Source organism: Dysidea avara, chromosome 2 (assembly GCF_963678975.1).
Source record: "Dysidea avara chromosome 2, odDysAvar1.4, whole genome shotgun sequence".
Taxonomy (NCBI): Eukaryota; Metazoa; Porifera; class Demospongiae; order Dictyoceratida; family Dysideidae; genus Dysidea; species Dysidea avara.
Genome location: NC_089273.1, coordinates 30,235,521 through 30,256,620, shown reverse-complemented (window position 1 = coordinate 30,256,620; position 21,100 = coordinate 30,235,521). Strand labels below are relative to the sequence as shown.

General features: G+C 37.3%; 1 protein-coding gene across 1 annotated transcript in view; it reads left to right on the top strand.

Moving 5' to 3' along the window:
• Nucleotides 1-19,687, top strand: part of LOC136247993 (uncharacterized) — a 151,645-nt gene extending 131,958 nt beyond the window's left edge. Inside the window, exons 9-28 of the mRNA XM_066039811.1 lie at nt 14,348-14,614; nt 14,670-14,924; nt 14,984-15,259; nt 16,168-16,460; nt 16,520-16,608; nt 16,663-16,783; nt 16,840-16,920; nt 17,006-17,107; nt 17,157-17,204; nt 17,257-17,373; nt 17,421-17,489; nt 17,540-17,598; nt 17,649-17,771; nt 17,825-18,143; nt 18,618-18,731; nt 18,784-18,817; nt 18,867-19,012; nt 19,067-19,261; nt 19,318-19,372; nt 19,431-19,687. Coding sequence (XP_065895883.1) covers nt 14,348-14,614; nt 14,670-14,924; nt 14,984-15,259; nt 16,168-16,460; nt 16,520-16,608; nt 16,663-16,783; nt 16,840-16,920; nt 17,006-17,107; nt 17,157-17,204; nt 17,257-17,373; nt 17,421-17,489; nt 17,540-17,598; nt 17,649-17,771; nt 17,825-18,143; nt 18,618-18,731; nt 18,784-18,817; nt 18,867-19,012; nt 19,067-19,261; nt 19,318-19,372; nt 19,431-19,510 — 2,843 coding nt within the window. The 3' untranslated portion in view covers nt 19,511-19,687. The remainder of the gene's footprint in view (nt 1-14,347; nt 14,615-14,669; nt 14,925-14,983; nt 15,260-16,167; nt 16,461-16,519; nt 16,609-16,662; nt 16,784-16,839; nt 16,921-17,005; nt 17,108-17,156; nt 17,205-17,256; nt 17,374-17,420; nt 17,490-17,539; nt 17,599-17,648; nt 17,772-17,824; nt 18,144-18,617; nt 18,732-18,783; nt 18,818-18,866; nt 19,013-19,066; nt 19,262-19,317; nt 19,373-19,430) is intronic.
• The last annotated feature ends 1,413 nt before the right edge of the window (nt 19,688-21,100 follow it).

Here is a 21,100-nt window from a genome sequence, read left to right as displayed (position 1 = left end):
TTTACTATTATCCACCCTGTTAGAAGAACACTACAAATTGATTTTTATGGCATGAAAAAGCAAAAATTAAATGTCATGAACACTGCCATCCCTTGATATTGCCACTTTCACACCACATATCAAAGTAGCCACCCTTGTACATTAAAATGTAGTTCATGATCAGCCAGAGACTTTCCCAAGCTACAGTACAAACCCAAGCAAATACGTACATATTTTTGGTATTGGCAGAAGATAAAATTCATTGCAGAGACATGCTTTGCTGATGTGTGCATGCCAGAATATCTTTTTTAGCTATTAACACTTGCCCTTGGCTTCTTCTGCTTCCAGGGGTGGAGGAAGTAGTTGATATGAGGGGGGGCTTGGCAGACCCAGACTTAGTCTCTGGTTTGGTATGGTGAGACCAAAAAAAAAAAAAGGGTCGCAACCAGCTGACAATAACTGCCCACCTCACCAGCTACACATTCATAGCTGATAAACTACATAAAAATCCTTACATACCTCGCTACACACTGCTCTAATACTGTGACTGCTTTATTAGAGTGACTGCTCTATTAGAGTATCTCGATCTTTATCGCGGTTTTCAGCCCCACTCCAAGAAGGATAACTTCGGCGTGGTATCATTCTGAGGGGGGGGGGGGGGGGGCTTTAGCCCCCTAGTCCTCCCCCCCCCCTTTCCGCCGATTATGCCTGCTTCACACTTATGTCAATAACATGAGAAAGACCCAACCACATATAGCTACTGTAATTATACCTTACCTTTTCGAATCGATTCAGAAAAACTGTAAATGTAGACTTCTCCAGCTTTAGGTAAATTCGGAGGAATTGTGCTGACTTTGTCTTTCGGAGGGTTCTCTAATAGCAGCTTAGCTTCGAAATTCTTCAAAGGAGAGAAAGCGAGTTTTATAACAATTGCTGCTTCTCTTGGAAGAATGCCGGAATCTAGATCTTTTAGGCCATCCTCCACTTTCGCTCCACCGTCAGAATCGTCTTCCATTCTATTTCTCTCACTACAGTGAAGGGAGATAAGACTGATTTACATTAGTCACCAACCCGTCTTCTTCACCTCGTGGTCCCTCGTGTTGTCACCTTGCAAAGTCACGTGAACTCAGTAAAATTGCGTATAAAATAGAAAATAAGTAAAATTGCGTATTAGCTATATCCGGAAAGCTAGTTAGACTATCAAAGCCAAACCGTAGTATAACGTATTTAGTATAGGATATAGTGCGGATTGTATCGAGGAACTTTAATTCGTTCCGGAGAATAATGCCACGGAATATGCCATTCCGTTCCGTGCCGTTCCGTGCCGTTCCGTGGAATAATGCAGACCTCCTGTAAATATACTCACGGTGTGGCGCGCCGGCTTCTTTGGCCGCACGACACACTACCGTGTGTCTTGATCAGGTGGGTCTTGATGTAAAAATTTATAATAAATAATTAATCTGCTATACTTTCTGCATTCATGTAGGGTAGACCACTGGAGATCACTTATCATTTCAGATACACTACTTCTTAGTCTGTAACCTTGTTTGACTCGCCTAGCAACTTGTTGTTGTACCATTTCAATGCAATCAATTGCGTATTGTTGGTGTGGATCCAATACGACATTTGCACATTCCAGTATGGTCTCACTAATGTAGTGTATGCAGCAACTTTCATGAACTCAAACAAATGGTTTACACTGGTATAATGTTTGTTTTACAAAATTTAACATCTCTTACTTGCTTTATTGATTACATCTTGAATATGTTTAGACCAGGACATGGAGTTATGTAATTTTATGAGATTAAAGTACACCTTTTCCTTTGAAATCGCCCACGCAAAGTTCTACAAGTGTGCATAATATATGTGCATTTGTCTGATTATTCCTGTAATGGTCGTATTTGATTACACAATATGTGAACCAGTCTGGGAAAAGGTGTCTTTTTGCCTATTTAAAAGTATCAAGAAATGCTGATTTTAAGTATTTAGTGTGTTGTAGCTTGCCAATGGTTGAAGCCACGTGTACCAAATTTTCACACGTTTTACACCAATTCCTTACCTTCCATAGCATCTTTTGTGTGTCATGAATCTTGAGCTGGTCTTCTTTGCCAAACTTCAGTAACAGTGTATCCTTCACACCTGTCTAGTTTACACGTGTCACTGTCCCATTATTCTTATTAACACACACAGGAAAAGTCATGTGATACAGCAAATATATACGTAATATTATACCACACTCCCCATGTTTAAGAGTGATAAATACAACAATCAAACAGTTCAAAAATGTTCTAATCTATAACAAATAAAATGTCTAGTCCATACCTATCTAAATGTTCAGTTTGCACGTTTCCTTTTAAGTTATCCAGCTATTGCTGCCTCTCTTCGTTGTTTAGGCACAACTCCAGTAGATCCATCTACAGTCTTGTTCACAGACACCTCTAGGGGATACAAATGTTCAACGTTTAGTCGAAACAGCTGTCCACACCTTCCAGACCTTCCTACTTTCACAGTGGCAGCCCTTAATTTTAAGCAAATTCTCAGTTTCCAGAATACTCACTTTGGAGTCATCCTTCATATTGCCAAATGAAATACTAGATCCACCTTTAGCCTTAGAATTGGTCTTATGAACTTCTCTTAATCCTAGCAAGTATTTCTTGCACCACTGTTGGTGAATTGCTGTAGGAGATGTATATGATCTCTAGCTCTTTTAGTTAAGAACTCATTTGTACTACAATAACTTTGAAGTGGGAAGAGTTAGGATTACTGATGATTCTCCTTCCGTAGATAATATGAGGTGATAACGTGTACCTAACAATAGTTGGGTACACATTATCACCTTCGTAGATAGTTTGCTGGCATGTTGTAACAACGTACTAAAATTGAACGCAAACTCATCATTCAAACTGTTCCAACTGACACCAAACAGCTTGCACACACTATTTTCTACACCGGTTAATTCAGAAGATCCTTTCAATTCGTCTTCCCCCTTTTGGGATGGTAGACAACACTCAGACTGCTGTATTAATTTCAGGAGGTCAATAGAATTTGAATTCCATTTTGTGAGATTAAACCCTCTTCAAAACATGATGTGCTTAGACACCCTATATCACTTAAAGGATTCTGGAACATTTGCACCTTCAGACACCAAGTCATCTACATGAAGAGATTGATCCAATAGGTCAACTATTTGAGGATAATCAGAACGATATCTTTCTATAATTATGTAGTGCAATTACAGCCCCTAAATACTGCAGGTGATGGCCTTAACCCAAACACTAGTCTTGCAAATCTGTACGAAACTACTTAGCTGCCTGCCTTAAGGAGTTCTTTCAGCCAGAGGAATCGAAGCATGTCTCTATCTTCCTTTGTTATGCCGACCATAAGAAAGGCCTTTTCTATATCAGCAACAAGAGCGACTTGGTGACACCAAAATCGAACCATTATGTTCGGCAACTTGGGAATAAGATTTGGACCAACTTGCAAGCAATCATTAAGTGAGAGATTATCATGAGAAGAAGCAGAACTGTCGTAGACAATTTGTACTTTTGTGGTGCTTCTATTAGGTTTCACTATGGGATGACGTGACATGTAATGGACAGACGTGTCATGGGCCAATGAATTACCATTCACTACAGGTTCTATAGTACAGTACCAAGACTCAGCTGCTCTGTTTTTAGAGATTGGGATTCTCTAAGAATGTCAGGTTCTTCGGTCAATCTTCTCTGTAAGTATTTAAAATATATTGTAATGATCTGGAACTTCACACCTTTCCCTAAACAATGGTAGGCCTACTTCATACCATCCCTATGTGAACTTGACATTGGAAAGAAAGAGTTCATTGTTACATAACTCTGGATCTTCACCAATCCCTATAGATTCAACCTCCCAAAACAATCTCAGAACATTTGTAAGTCCATCTCCATTACAGTCAGATAGCCTCAGCATGCTGGGTAGCTTACACAAAGACAAATGTGTTATTACAATGCTGGACACACTGGTCATTGCTAAAGGTCCAGATAGCAACCATCCTGGACTACTGTAGGGCCCCCTTCAATTCGAATCACTTCCTGCCCCACGATATCCCAATAATAATCCGATCCTATAAGCACGTCAATGCCTTCAGGGGAATTGGAGGGTGGGTCTACCAAATCCAGTTTAAGTAAGTCAGGAAACCACTCCAAATTTACCATGTTTGATAGGGAGGAACAAATACTTGGTAACCGTAAGGCTTGTAGTTGCAAACTGTCACTGCCATTCAGTTTCTGCAGACAAATCTGAACCAGGTCACAACTCTTTCCCTTGAATCCTGGTTCACCAAATGCATTCAACTGCAGTCTTTCCCTTTTAAGAGGTTTCAGGTTAAGGCACCTCACAAGTGCATCAGTGACATATGACCTTTGGCTACCAGTGTCAAAGAGAATTTGGCATTAACAGACCTACCACTGGTGCCATCAGAAGCTAGTGCACAAGCTGTTTGCAGTAAAACCTATTTACCTCCCAGTGCAACAGAGTTACTTGAAGTGTTTGAAGTGTTGGAAGTGGTTTCTATAGCTTCTGTGGGAGGAGTTGGTTGTTCAGTAACAGGTGTGTTCTTGTCACAAATGGATTGGTGGTGCCCTTTATTTATAACAATATTTGCATTTCTTGGTAGATTCACATTGCTTTGCATCATATTGTGGCTTCAAACAATTAAAACATCTTCCTGACCGAAGCAAAAAGGAACACCTGTCTTTCATATCTTTAACACTAGAACAATCAGAAGGATAGTGATCTTCTGCACAGTAAACACACCTACATGTTTGCCCTCCAGCATAAAGGGAACTTGCAGTGGAATTAGATTTTGTTGTGAGTTTCAACATTCCCTCAAGCACATTACTAGTATCTGGCCTCTACTTCAGTTTTGATTGTCTCCAACAGATCCTGTATCTTCCAAACCTACCCAGGGTGTGCTCCGGCCATTCTCAATCGAACTTCATTAGGGAGCTTGGGCAAAATCAAAGGAATCAGCATGATGCCATAATGGTCCTGGTTTATACCCAAGGATTCCAGTCTTCTAGTGTGGACGATGATCTTGTCATAAATACTTTTTTATGACGAAGGTCTGTCTAGAGTACCATCAGGATGTTTTGTCAGCTCATCCATATGGGTTGTTATAATGGTCTGCTTTTGTCCTAATCTTCTGTTTAAAATGCTATGGCCTAGTCATAATTACCATCAGTTAAAGTCAGACCTTGTACCACCTTACTAGCTGTCCCTTCTAGAAGTGAACTTAGAAATGTCAGGATTATCATGGACAGCTGACTTAAAGGAGTCCAAGAAACTCATCCAAGTTATGATGTTTCTTCTGAATTTCTGCAACTCCAACTTGGGCAAACGTATTCTAGCAGCGGGCATCAAAGCAGAAGTCACAGCAGTGGGCAGTGTTACCCCAGCTGCTGTGGCTGAGGTCGCAGCCATTGGCTTAAGAAAGACTTCAATTCACCTCCAATAATCGCGAATCCTAGCGGCAATCACTTCAGACTCATCTATTTCACGTTCTATATCATTAACTTCACAAAACACTAAAACTTCAATGTCAATTTTTTGTAACACATTTAATTTATTCTGCAATTGTCCAAAAACAACATTTAAATGGCCAACCTTTTCCCTGTTGCTGGGCCTGTCAGTGCTTCATGGAGCTCATGTGTAAGCTTCGTAATTGCTCCCCGGTGACCGGCTCTTACGGATCTTCAGTCTCTCCAAGTCCATCCTCCCAAAATTACAGGCATATACTTCATGCCAGTTTGAAGCACAAGTGAAACTATTTTCTGAATACATTTTGAACAGATTTCCTCATAGGTTATACATGAGTTATAATAACTGGAGAATAACAGCACAATTCCTCAGGGCAGAAGATGTCTCAGAGCAGAACCTGTTTCATCTAATGTCTCCATTGTATCAGAAATGTTTGGCTTTGACTATATATGACCATGCATGGGTAAGGCAGTTGCTCTTTAACTCGATATATAGAAAACTAGGAATATGGGAATGGTATAGGCATGAAAAGTGGGAACAGAAACAACAAATGGGAGTTGCCTGATACAGGCTGAACAGAATTAATTTTCTTTGCAGCTTTCTGGGTTGTTTTCCTGAAACAATCAAAACACTCTAATAAAGCAGTCAATCTTTGCATGATCTCTTTATCAGTCATATTTCGTGTTTTGTTATTACTTTATGTTCTTGTTATTCATAGAAATTTACATACACTCATATACTTTGAATCACTCGTATGCTTTGAATATGCAAACTATAGTCAGCAAACTTTTATGAAAGCTGCTGCTCATGGTATTGTGAAAGCCACAATCCATAACCTAAGTAAACATTGTAAGGTTTTTAGGTTAGGTTAAGTCAGTGAGAACAATACAGTATTGCAGGTATAGTGGTAAAATAAGGTAATGCCCTGTTAGCTTTGAGTAGTCAGAATTTACTTGTGCTGTGGTATAAATAGCAATAACAGCTACATACATATTGATTGTTAAAATATTTTAATTGCAATGAACAATAAAGTAAGGTTAAAAGGTCCAGCAGTAAATGATGTTATTGTAGATGCATTGTAGTTAACTAGCAAGATTAATACTGTAATTCAGTGTTATTAAAGACTAAGACCTTCACTACTTTTCTAAATGACATTATCATGAATTGAAATTTTCAGCACTTATGTTACATAGCACTCCATTTTTCTAGCCACAAGTCATGACATAAATATATATATATATATATATATATATATATACATATACGTACATAGTGTACTGCTAAGACTTTAGTTAGTTAGGCCAGCCTACCGACAATCAATAGTATTAAATTATTACCAGATAGGTGCCAGTAGCTAGCATTTAAAATAACAGTAACTACATACATATTATATTGGTTGTTAAAATTTTTCGTTACAACAAATAAAGCGGGCATGAGTAAAATGGGGTAAAATATATGGCACAATTCTACAAGTTCATTTGTTACCTGTTCTGACAAAACCAGGCTTATCGTGTATTGAAGTACGCCAGTTTTAAGTTTTTAAAGTGTTGTATCTCGCTAATGGCTTAAGTTATGTGTACAATATTTTCACACGTTTTTCACCAATTCCTTACCTTTAATACCATCCAGTGAACAAGTAGCAACAACCAAGTTTCCTGCCATTTTAAATAGTTTTTTTTACCGAGGTTAACCGTAGCTTGGCTGTATCAGGTGAGCATTACAGTGGGTGGTGGTGGGAGTGGTGGGAGGGCAGGGGTTTAATAAAAGAAAATGGAAGAGGAAGGTGAAGGTGAAGGTGAAGGTGAAGGGATGAATAAGACCAAATTATAGGCCATTCAAGGCTCAAACCTGGCTAAAATGAAAGTAAATGAACAGTACTAGTCTTTATCCAACCCCACAGAGTTGTACAGCCACACACAGTCATCTACTTGTAGGCCAGAGCTCAGTAAATCCAGGCTGGTTGTAACAGTGAAATCTGATAATGTGTTCATGTAGCTTTGTGTTTGTGACAAAAAATCAAACATGCTGTTGTGGGCGATAAGGCCAGTTTTTGCCAAACTGAGTTGCATTTGTTGATTATCAAGAGATTAGTTCCAACGCCAAAACATACACAAAATAAATACTGGTAGGATTTATATATGAAGTCTACTTAGCCAAGTCTACCCTCTGGCAAAGCTCCAGCCTCATATGCCAATAACTTTCAGAGTTACAGCCTTACAAAATAGCAACAACAGAAAAATCTATTTGTGCAGTAAATACGTATAGGGAATATATTACGGGCACTTACTGAAATGGTTGCAACCTGCAAACAGATTGATGTACGGAGGTGAGAGCTTCACCATCGTGTTTGCCATGAATAGGGGAATCGATTACTGGATAAGATTGTCCTTTTATTGCCTTTCTTCACTGCAAAAAAGGGCAAAGTACGTATAATTGATCACATACAATTGCTTTGACATGATGTACACAAATACTTATAACTTGCACATCCTTGAGTCTACTCTAACATAACAAAGATTTTTCACCTCCTCTTTAGTTAGGTGGCTTAGCAAAATAATGTGGACACATCTGACAAAAGCACAAATTTTGTTCTGTGAGTTCCTTACCACATAAGATTAAATTTTTTGATAAGATCCACCTCAGGCATGCCTGTCGAGAAGCCAGTTAAGGCTTGGAAATATGCCTTTATGCAATTTTGGTGTTTTAAATAGTACTTTAGAATAATCTAGAGCATTTCAAGTGACGTTATATGTGACCCAGTCTGGGAAATCGGGCTTATCACCTATTTAAAAGTATCGAGAAATGCTGGTTTTAAGTATTTAGTGTGTTGTAGCTCGCCAATGGTTGAAGCTATGTGTACCAAAATTTCATACGTTTTACACCAATTCCTTACCTTCCAGAGCATCCACTGTGCAAGTAGCCAACAACTAAGTTTCCTGCCATTTTAGATAGTTTTTAAACCGAGGTTGACTGTATCAGGCGAGCTGCAAATTGGGTGGGAGATGGGGGCCCTGGAAGGCGGGCAAGATGGTGTTCAAAATTGAAAAGGAAGGCCAAGGGATGAATTAGGCCAAGTTTTAGGCCAGTGAGATCTCAAAACTGGCTAAAATGAAAGGAAATTCACAGCAGAGATACTTATTCAACACCACAGAGCTGTACGGCCACATACAGTCACCCTCAGGCTGACCAGAGCTCTAGTAAGGCTCCACACCACACGTACGGATCGCCACTGGGCTTGGGAAAAGCAGCCAGCAAAACCAGACCACTCAAGTCTCTAGCTGATTTTGATTGTGGAATTAGATAGTTTATTCATGTAGCTTTGTGTCCTGGGTGAAAATCGAATCTGCTGACATGGGCGATAAGACCTGTTTTCTCAGACTGGGTCACATATTATAAATTATGTCATTAAATTATAGATTATGTCATTAACTTTAAATATTTATCAACACATGTCTATATTTTTGTGTTTTGTTCATGATTACTCTATTAGAGCAGTCGGGCAATACTGTAGCCTCCTGCAACACAAAGACAAGCACATCTCCACTCTGCTTTTTACATGCACTTGAACCACAATCATTTAAAGCATGCAATAATCCACCAGACCACCACCACAAGTACCCTAGGCTGTATTGAGCCCCACAGAGAAATCCATATGCACTCTCCTAAAGCATGTGCATATTTTGACAGATGGAATCTTTAGATTAGCTTGCTCTGAAGTGTACAATTTCCAGCGTAGGGCCCAGATCTAGGAATGTTTATCTCCACAGAAGATTAACCATGTACTTGCTTACAGGAAAAACTAGTAGAGTACATTTCATCAATTGTTTGCTTATGATACAACAATTGTATTATAACAGAAAGATAAAAATAGCAAGGAAAAGAACTAAGCTCTTCTGAAAACTAATCACTGCTGCATGGTCAAACTTATATTTGCAGGACTGATTTATTGAATGTGGGAATTTGAAAGAATAGTACTGCTAGAACAGTCAACAAATATAAAGTTATGTTACACAGTGATAAAATTACCATGACCACTGTGATAGTTGAACTCTTCTTCACATGTGATTTCATAACAGTTATCTTACCCAACTGTGTCAAATATGTCATAGTTGAAATTCTACACTTTTGATTACCTGATCAATGAACTATTACAATTCTCTGTTCTTTAAATCCTAACCTTGTATGCCAAACTATCCATGTGTAATCTTTGGCTGCTAAGTTTCACAGTAATGGTCAATGTAAACATGCAATACTACAAGTTACTTTTCACTGCTACAATTAAGATTGCAATACTCCACCAGAATGCATCATATGTGTGAAGCATATTTAAAACTATAGCATTTGATATGTGCAGATACCGTACCTGTCCAGTCAGGCTCTGGTAGCAAGGCAATTATATTTAAGTATTATGTAGTTAGTCTTTTAACTCTACTATTGCTTAATAAAAATTACCTGGAAATTCATGAAAAAAGTCCATGGTGACTGCATCCCTTGCTTATACTGTACTTCAGTAAGCCACACTTTTCTCTCACAAACCCTGGCGAAATCCTATACATTATATTCACTACTACAAATAAACATTTTTAGCATTAATTCAGCTATAGACTTGAGTAAAGGAATTTTAACTTACATGATATACAACTGTACTGCTGGATTAATGGTATGATGAACCATACTGTTGTGGTCATGCATGTGATTTCAGCATAAGCACTTTGGTCATGCATGCAGCAACAGAACATGTTTTAATACTAAATAACAAGGGCTGGTGTAGTATAAGTTGGTAAGTTATAAAGCTATAGACCATGTGCACACTAAGGCATGGCACTTTATTACATTATCAAAATAATGCATCTGCCATTTTTTGAGGGCAAAATAATATATATACGCATTCTGTCTATGTCTATGAATTTTTATTTAATGCTAATACGAAGGAATCATGCTAAAAGATAGAGTAGCACTAGTATAAAGTTAGTTACTGGGTAAAAGTATATAACATATTTGCTGCATGGTGAGTTATTCCGCCTAGGGAAGGCTTTTACAATAGAATGATGCTCGATACTTTTGCCCTCACTTTTCTCATAAACTATCGTGAAACTTTAAGACATAGCAATTTTTTCCGGTTTTTGCCAGACCACGTCTTGGCATGCACAAGGTCTATAGCTACTTCGCAAACAAGCACAAAATGAATTCTGTAAGATGTATTCTGTGACATGTGAATGACTACAGTATATGTAAGAGATGTTTCATTCATATATCACAAACTAATTACAGTGTATATTTATTTCCATAGTGAACAACTATATAGAGAAATTCCTCTATACAGTTTGTGGATCATAAAAGCTGTATACACTGTAACTGTAAAATGAATGAAAAAAAATCACTTGTCTGCATTGTATAAAGCTTGTGAGAGTAACATAACTGTTTATCAGATCATGGTTTAATGTACAATCCTGCATAATGTTTTCTTGCATAAAACAGAACAAAATTAGCACTTTCTTACCGATTTAAAAAAATCTTTAGCTACATTACTATAAATACTTTTATGAAAGGCCCTTTTTAAGAATAAGATGGATCCTATCAAAAAATTGAAGTTAAGGTTGTACTACATATGTGGAGAAAGTTTGGTGCTTTTGTCACATGTGTCGACATTAGTTTTAAATTCCGTATTAAGCAGCCTAGCTATGAGTATGTGAATAAGATGATATCCAGGTTTTTATTGGTAGACCTTTCTTCACCAAAAAAAGATATTCAAAAAACTTACAAAATTCTTTCAATAATATGCAATTATTTCAACCATTGTATTCACTTCTTTATACTGTACATTTAGGCTTACAAAATTGTATCTGGTTTTTGCAGATCCAGCCACATATGTAGCAATTCACTTTTCTAGCTGTTAAGACATTAGCATTGTACCCTTGATGGGTTTTGCTAATCAACAAATAAATAAAACCTTAGAAAAGTATGTTCCAAAACTGGCTTGGATGTTTGCACTGACTAAAAGAATGGATATTAAAAACCCAAAATAGAATTTAATAATTTTAAGCTTCAAAACTGGTAGAGTAGTAAATGCTTTGAAATCAATGGTGGCTGCTAATTAAATACATAGTTGCAATAATATAAATTTTAATAATAACAGTATTGCCATGTTATTAACTCGTATGACATTAACATCCATTTCATCCATACCCTGGAAGCTTTTAATTTCACTACTAAATAATAGTTAGACACCAAGACCAAGGGAACTAAGTGATTTAGTAACCCCAATGGCCTGAGGCTGTAGCATCCCAAGTGTAGCGAGCATAGGCGGATCTGAGGGGGGGCCAAGGGGTGCTGTGCCCCCCCTGGCCCTTCTCGTGCCCCCCTTGGACCTACAGTACTATATTGATACCAGAAACTAGAATCATGCATTCACAGTGTATTCAGAAGTATAGAAAGCCAGTGAGCAAATAGAAGACAACAGTTATAAATGTACTTTACAGTTATAGCTAAACTGTACACTACAAAGAAAGCGAGGCAAATAAACTTGAATTTTTGTGGAAAGATCGAGATACTCTAATAGAGCAGTCACTACTCTAATAGAACAGTCGCAGTTCTAATGTCATCAATTTACAAATATAACAATGCTAGCTACTCCTTATTTTGTTTTGGTATGCACTTCACCATCAAACAGGTCTATCTCAGATAGGCCATCCAATCTTTGTATGCATTGCAAAGCATACACTTTGTTAGCTAAGTGCTATCAAAAATGCTTTCAAATTCAAACCTAGGAGGTCTAATTTTAAAAATTTTCTTCAACTACAGTCGTAAAAACTGTATGTCCATCATTCATCCAGCCATATGCTAAATAAAGTTATACAAATGAATATAACTTGTGTACTAGAATTCCGCCATTCTTATCCCCACAGTGAAATAAACACTGTTGTGCCCTAAAACTTCTTGCTCCCCCTTGGCCCCTCTTGACAGTGTCTCCTAGATCCGCCTATGGTAGCGAGGGCACTATTAAGGGCCTCAGGGGTTATTAAATCTCTTAGTTCTCGTTGGTCATGGTGTCTAACTTATTTAGACTATAGTAAGTACAGTGTACGCGTACCTTTATAGCCAGAGCATGAGTATGGGGTGAAAGAGCAATGCAGAACAGTGGAACGTTTTTTTCTTGAAGTCCTTACAGCACCCACTAAAATAATCATTCGACCAGTAACCAAAGTAACAGCTAAAGCTACAGTACATACGTCATTTTAGTCTACTATTTGTCCAGAATTATTTGCGGAACATGGAGAATAAGAGTATTACAGTATTAGGCCACTCCAAATGAGAGTGTAGTTTCCCGTCCTCCGCCCGCATCACACCTGGGCACCCGCATTAAATGCTCATTATTGTCATTATTTTCCAAAACCACTCCCTGTGCTGCTTTCTGGAAACTTCTCATGGAGCCTTTTATTTTGCATTGCTAAAAAGCACAATGAAACCTAAAATGAACGGTTCTAATGGTTGCTAGCTTGCAAAAATTGCCATTTTCATGACCTTGAAATCCTCTCAAGATCGAAATATTCTAATAGAGCAGTCGAATCTTTAATAATGAGTAATGATAATAAGCCTCCCGCCCGCACCGAAAAATGAAAACTTCAGGACGGGAAACTACAGTCTTATTTGGAGTGGCCTTATCAAGTACTGCAGTGTGCATTTCATGTAATAATTATTTATCATGTACAAAACTGCTTGAGGGTGGGTTACTAAGTGAACATGTGTAGGTGACTAAGTGGTTTAGTGAACCTGTAAATGAGCCATACCATAGTCTAATTAAGTAAAGTCACACCCTTTTTATCAGCATTGAAACCGGGTCACTACTGCTGACCCGGATGACCCACTGACCCGGATAGTAATCCCGGTCAGACCCGGATTTTATCCAGATGTGACCTGGATTAAATAAAGCCGAGGCGTACGATAAAAGCTTTGTTTTGGGTAGCCTCGAGCAAGCGAGACTACGTTTTAAGCATTCGATTCGTGTTGAGTAAACGAGTAGTTATGTGATAACTAAGCCAGTAAGTTTATAATTTAAAATCAATCAGTGGGTTTGGTTCCACATAGCTACTGTGAGTTTACAGACAGCAATTGGGTATGGCTTTGTGCACACCTAGTATTACAATTTCCCGATACATTAAAGTGGGTGTGGCTCACAGAAGTACTTATTCTGCTGCAAGACTAGACTATATACAACTTGTACAATAATCGATTAGTGGGCGTGGCTCCACGTAAGCTTGCAGACAGCAACGAACAGTTTCATGTTACAGACTGCACCTATTAAAAATGGGCGTGACTGAGCGTATGTTTGTAATGCGATAAGTAGGCGTGGCTCATGAAAGATCTATGCGATTAAGTTTCCATGTCATCAAACGAACAATTTCATTTTACATGTGATCCAATCCGGGTCAGACCCGGATAATTTGTAAGCCGGGTCAGACCCGGATGACCCGGAGAAAATGTGACCCGTTGACCCAGATAACCCCACCCGGTTTCAATGCTGCTTTTTATAACTTTGTTGCATGTGTCACTGCTTGAAGGTTCTTAGTTTACTAATTTGTTAAGATGCCTTACTGTAGTTATACTGATAGTAAAGTGTCAGTAAACTTAAGTATATGGAACATAATTATTTTACTAAGTTTTAAACTCTCAGTAAAACATCAGTAATGCGGGTTTACTGAAAAACTACTAAAATAACAAACAATTAACTGTTCCATATACTGGGGATATACCACTGTAGTAAACTAAGATACTTCAAGCAGTGTGTAGTATAGACTATTTAATAACTATTCTGCACACACAGTTCTAATTTCTTTACTTTGTGTAACTATTGTAGTGAAATCTCCTGAGCTTTTAACACAACCATCATCTCAAAGTATTGGTCTCACTCAACCTGTCACTTTCACATGTTCTGCTACTGGTTATAATGTGAAATATCAATGGACAATTGGATCAGGATCATTTCCTAGTAAAGTGACTGGTATAAACACCAATACCCTGGTGATCCCAGATGTGAGGTCATCTGATGATAACACCTACGCTTGTACTATTAGTAATGATGGAGGTAGTGTCACATCAAATCCAGCTAAACTAACAGTTACTGGTATGACTATTAAGTGTCACATGTTAACTATGCATAGACATTGATATGTATGTAGGATTACCAGAAGTAACTGTACATCCAACAAGTCAAAGTGTGGATGTTAAACACACTATCAAGTTCACTACAACAGTGAAAGGTATAGGGAAAGAAAAATTCATTTTCCAGTGGAGACACAATGGCGAAGATATCAACAGAGAGACTAGTAATACTCTCACTATTGATAGTGTGACAAAGGATGATGGTGGAACCTATGAGTGTGTAGTTAAGAATGAGTATGGAGATTATTGTACATCTAATGTTGCTAAACTAGGCAAGTAATTAAAAGTATAACAGTAGAAGTATTTATGTATTTAGGTTTTCATATTCTAGGAGTGAAGCCTGTCATTATTACCAATCCTCCAAGCCATCAAGTTGTTGACCTAAACAGTAATTTAGATTATTTGTCACTAACTTGTACAGCTACAGAAGCTACATCATACTATTGGGAGAAGGAGAATGCTGTTATTCCAAATAAGGCTGCTGGAGTTAATACCAACACTCTCACTATTTTTAACCTTTCACCAGAAGATGCTGGTAACTACCGATGTATAGTGAGTAATAACAGTGATCTTACCTTCTCTAAATGGGCAACAATTACTGTCAATGGTTAGTTCTTATAGTGTTTTAATATAATCATAGTTTTCTTTAAAGAAACTACCTTGTAATAATTTTTATATGTGCAACAAAAAGTTTATCATAATAATCATAATATTATACAAGTGTTTGAAATAATAGATCTACCTTTTTATTCACTTTAATAAACTGCAAGTATGTTTCTGCTTTTGGGAACATGGAGCATGAGCATATTATTTGATGTTTAGTCCTTATTTCTGGAACATTTCCACACCTATTTTTAGTCTAGACATGTCAATTTCCTGTAACCTGTTATGGAATTAGGGGTAGGTATATGCATAGTTGCATGACTTCCTTCTTTTTATTTCTATGATAAATTTTCCTTGTACTTGTTTGTTTAACATTTTTGTGACTGGTGAGCCTGAGCACACTGCATCAAAAGAAAGGATGGGACCAGGCTTATTATACACATGCCCCAAATCTCAGTTACTAACAAATTTGTTTTCAGCTACCGCACAGCCTGTTACATAACATGACAAATAAGAATCACTAAGAATCACCTCTATAATCAATCCAGTCACTACGGAAAGCTTGGGCAATTATCATTACAAAGGTAAGAAAACCATGATGTGTTACCATAAATTGACACCTTGATTTGTTAGCAAAAAAAATGAGGGTAAAGGCACAAAGCTAAGTATATCACATATACAATGTACATACGTACCTAAAGGCACCTCTGATCAAACAATAAAATAATCAAGCCTTTAGCTTTAGCCATTATTGAGTTACGCTTGATTGAATGCATCAGACAGTCAGTAAAATAGTCAGTCAGTCGAAAATTCTACCAAATAATTTTTCTTGTAAAATTTTGTAGTAACTTATTGGAAGGATTTCAGGTCATACTGCATACTGAAGGTACTTCAGGATTGGTTATTCCTTAGTACTGACAACTAAACTTGATGCTATGGATCTATCTGAAGAACTGGTTACTGCCTCAGGAGCTGGAAGGTTGTATTGCACTGATCCTAAAGATTGTCTGGATATTGCAATGGGAGAGTCGGGTGTTGCAGCTGTGCAACCAATAACCATTCCAGAGTTTATGGAGGAAGCAGTTGAGAAGCTACCAGATGGAAAGGCATTATGCTGGAAGGATGGAAAAGAAAATCCATGGCAGAGTGTAACATATGGAGAGTATCTGAAACTCATTTATAGTGTTTCCAAGTCTTTCCTAGAGGTATATTTCCCTGGCAGTTTAGCTTATACACATTAGCAAATATGTGCTGTTATTCATAGCTTGGATTAGAGCCTTATCACTCAGTTGGTATTCTGGGTTTCAACTCTGTGGAATGGTTTGCATCCAGTATTGGAGCAATATTTGCTGGGTATGAAGTAGTATGGGTAACAAAGTTAAATACTAATGTATTTACTATCGTTAGGGGATTATCAACTGGTATATACACCACTAGCACTCCAGAGGAATGCCAGTACATTCTGGAGGACTGCAAGGCTAATATAGTAGTGGTGGAAAATCAGGAGCAACTTGACAAAATATTTGAGGTATTTCATGCATGTGTTTAATAAACTGCTGAATCAAATAATTTTATGCTGTATAGATTCGTGACAGGCTCCCTCACTTGAAGGCCATAGTTCAGTACAGGGGAGAACCCATCAAGGACTATCCTGACACCTACACCGTATGATGTTGTATTGTTGTATGTACAATGGTATCCTATAGGTTAGGAATAGTGTGTGATTTATTAGTTGTGTGTCTCCTTATAGTGGAGACAATTTCTGAAAGTTGGAAAAGACATTGAAGATTCTGTGATCAGTAATATCATCAAGGCACAGCAACCAAATCAGTGTGCTGTCTTGGCTTATACTGTGAGTTACATTTGCTAGCCTAAAATAATCATTAAAGCTTTGCATATAGTCTGGAACTACTGATAAGGCTAAGGGAGTTATGTTAAGTCATGACAATGTGAGCTATGCATGTAGTGTCAGCAATGCTGCATAAATCCTATTATATATAGCTCACTTGGATAACTATGGCAATAGTTAAAACACAAGAAGAGAAAAGTATTAAAAATGTAGACATTGGCAAAGAGAGATCTGTCAGTTATCTACCTCTTGCTCACATATCTGGGATGGTAATCTAAGACATGCTTTAAAATTGTTATGGATAATATGATTTCAGGTAACCGACATGTATTTGCCTATTCATATCTGTAGCACTGTGTACTTTGCCCAACCAGATGCTTTGCAAGTAAGGTATATATAAGTATTAATAACTGACTACATGTAATATATTCACAGGGTTCAATTATTGATACTCTGAAAGATGTTATGCCTACATTCTTTTTTGGAATACCACGGTACATTACATGGTATTTTCATTGCACTAATACATGCTGTGTTGATATAGTCTGTGGGATGCAGTTAAGGACAGTATTGAAAAACAGATTACAAATGGAAATGTACTGGTGCGTCAATTTATTGAAGTAGCAAAGAAATATACTCAATTGAAATATGAGCACTATTTTAAGAAGTATGATGTATGTTTGTTCATGTTCAATGCTTTCAGACAAGTTTTTTCTTCAGAACGCGACCACCAGTCAAGAATAGGATATTGAAGTTTTTTATTTCAGAAAGAATATTATATGGGATAAAGGAAAAATTAGGTTTACAGTTTTGCAATCACATAATTGTAGGAGCTGCTTCAGTTCATCCTGAAACACTTTCATTTTTCTTAAACTTGGATATACCTATTTTAGAGTTGTATGGAATGACTGAATGTACTGGCATACAAACTTTAAATGTGGTGTCAGAATCTGCTACAGAGTGGAAGACTGAGTCTTGTGGAAAAAGTATTAATGGTGTCAAAACTAAAATTAATTGTGATAGCTATGGTAATCAAGAGGTAAGTGACAACTGTGAGGTGCTACATGCATCAGGGGTGGTGGAACTGGGTAGGCAGGATAGGCAAATGCCTACCCAACTTTTAATAGTAGCTATTGAGCTATCCATAGAAAGCAGTTTGGTTGCTCTGGTTTTCCAAGATCGCTTTTGGATATTTTCACTCGAGATACTCTAATAGAACAGTCAGAAATACCCTAATAGAGCAGTCAGTGACTATTTATTCCATTAGAGTATATTTTAGCAGTTATAATATCAATTTTATAAATGTGAAATTGTCTCCAGGTTCAATCTTAGAAAGCAATTTTTCAAAAAAAAAATTTCTGGCTAGCCTAAGCATGTTGCAAATGCTGATTGCATGTTCTTGCACAACTGTACTGTGATGCTGATGGTGGTCATAAAGGTATGATCTCACAGTTGCCCACCCAACTTGTAGATGCTTCCTCCGCCCCTGTGCATGTGTACATGTTTTGCATAGGTGTTGCTCCAAGGTAGAAATCTGTTTATGGGCTACTGCTACAAGGAAGAGGAAACTAGGGATGTATTTCGTGCTGAAAGATGGTTTTGCTCAGGAGACACTGGCAATATAGAAGTATGTATAGTATGTGTACCTAAGTTTGTGCTGATAAATATTATGCATACAGGATGGCTTTTTATACATTACTGGCCGTTTTAAAGGTAACAGGTGAATTTACCAATATTACGGTTCTTTACTATATGCATGTAGAAATTATCACAACTGTTACACTTACTGATAACCAAGTTTATCCAGTTCATATTGAAGATGTTATCAAGAGTGAAATTTCATTTTTGAGCAATGTAATGCTGATAGGAGATAAGAAATTATACTTAACTTGCCTAGTTACACTGAAGGTGAACACATGTTTGACCAGTAAGAGGCTAGTATAGCGTTGTTCCTGTACATAGTGTATCATTCGTACTGATACTGGAGAAGCTACTGATAATCTGCAGCCACAAGTGATCAAGAAGTTTAAAGAGTTAGGTAGCAAATGTACGAAGGTGTCACAAGTGATAGATACAGTTGACGATAAAGTCCATGGGGCCATTCATCAAGGCATCCATGTCTACAATACACGGCACTGTAAATCATCATATCACAAGGTGACTAATGGTTGTATAGAAATTGAAATTGTTTCATAGGAAGAATTTATTGACAGATTGTAACGTTTAGACTATTACCCACTGATTTTACCATTCCAGGAGGAGAGCTAGGTATGAGTTGCATGATCTTGCATTGTGTGCTGATGTAGTAGTCATGTGATTTACACAGGTCCTACTCTTAAGTTAAAAAGAACAGCAGTATTGAAGAAATATGATGATATTATCTGTGATATGTATGACAACCCTTAGTTTTTTTAGTATGATAACATGCATACATATACCGTATGTCCTCTAAAAATTCGTCATAGTTTTAAATCAATAATTTTCGTCTCGCCGAATTTCGGCCTATAATTAGATAGTAATCACCACTAATTTTAGTTCATCGACCACTTGTCACAGTATAATTGGTATCGTCGATATTAATGCTAGACAACTCTGACGTTCTCGTCACTATCAGCATCCATCGCAAAAATAGCAAACATGTCGAATTTTTTATTAGAGGAACTTATTTCACTGTTAGAATACAGGTGCCTAATAAATAGAGGGGCTGAATTTTTAGAGAACTTAAGGTATTTTAAAATGTCTAATAAACCTGTGTACTTTGAAATGAGACTTATTTTTAACTTCTTCAGTTTGTCATACATATACTATAGAAACTCTAGCATGGCAAGAGCAGATGCAGAAGAAATTCTATGGTTTCCAGAAACTGGTCAAGCACAGTGTTTATTCTAGGATTTCTCCTTTGGGGGGAGGGGGGGGGGGGGGGGGGAATCAGTAATTTGGGAGGTGACCAGGTGAAAGTCTGCTATATAGTTATCCAAAGTTCACAACTATGTTAAACACTTGAAATAGTTGCCAAATACTAGTTAGTCATGTAATGTTGTGTCATGAGTGTTGATTTTGATATTTGTGATTGCATGGGTGAAGCCAGATTGTATGATCAGGCTTTCTGAGATTAAATCCGGTGGGTATTTGTGGTGACTGTGTATGCCATTTTGAAAGCAGAATTTTTTACAAATTACACTTTCTGAGATTGAATTTAAGGACAATTTTCAGAGTGAAGCATGCTAGTTGTAAAAAACTGGGTAGACTTGGGCTCTCAGATATTGAATAGCCATCACTTGCATGAAATTTAGTTAGCAGATTGTATATGTATATGTACCTTAGCAGATTTTTAAAAATGAATTGATCTGATACTGAATCTGATAGCATTTTAGGCTTATTATTACTATTATTATTAGTATTATAAAATACATTAAAGCATACACACAACGAAACAACAATAAATATAACAATTAAACAAAAAGAATATATCTGTCACAACTGTCAATAAGATGTTTCATCAATAGCCGCTCCATCTGCCAAACTTAGTGATCTCCATTTCGTTCGTGATCCACGCACACATATTAAGGCTGCTCGAATAATTGTAAATAATAATCGCGCCCTCACATATCCCATCACAACACTATAATTCGTTTCCCATTTAACTGATAGAGAGTCTGCAAGCCTGCGCAAAAAAATAATCAGCCTCTGAGCCAAATAAACCATCTATAGAAAAGCACAGAGGCGTGAAACTAGCACAACGCGCCAGACAAGCAGCACCATACTTCCTCCTTTTCTCAACTACAGCAGTACGAAGGACAACCTGCAGTGAACGAGATTGATATGACGGAGCATCTGTGTCAACAACCTGAACATCAAACAAAGCATCAACTTGAGAATGCCATACATCACAAATTCAATCAATCAATCTTATTATCTTATTAATTATTATCATTAGTATTGTATCAAAACACAGTTACAAACAATTATAAAACAAAATATGAATGGAGTATTTAA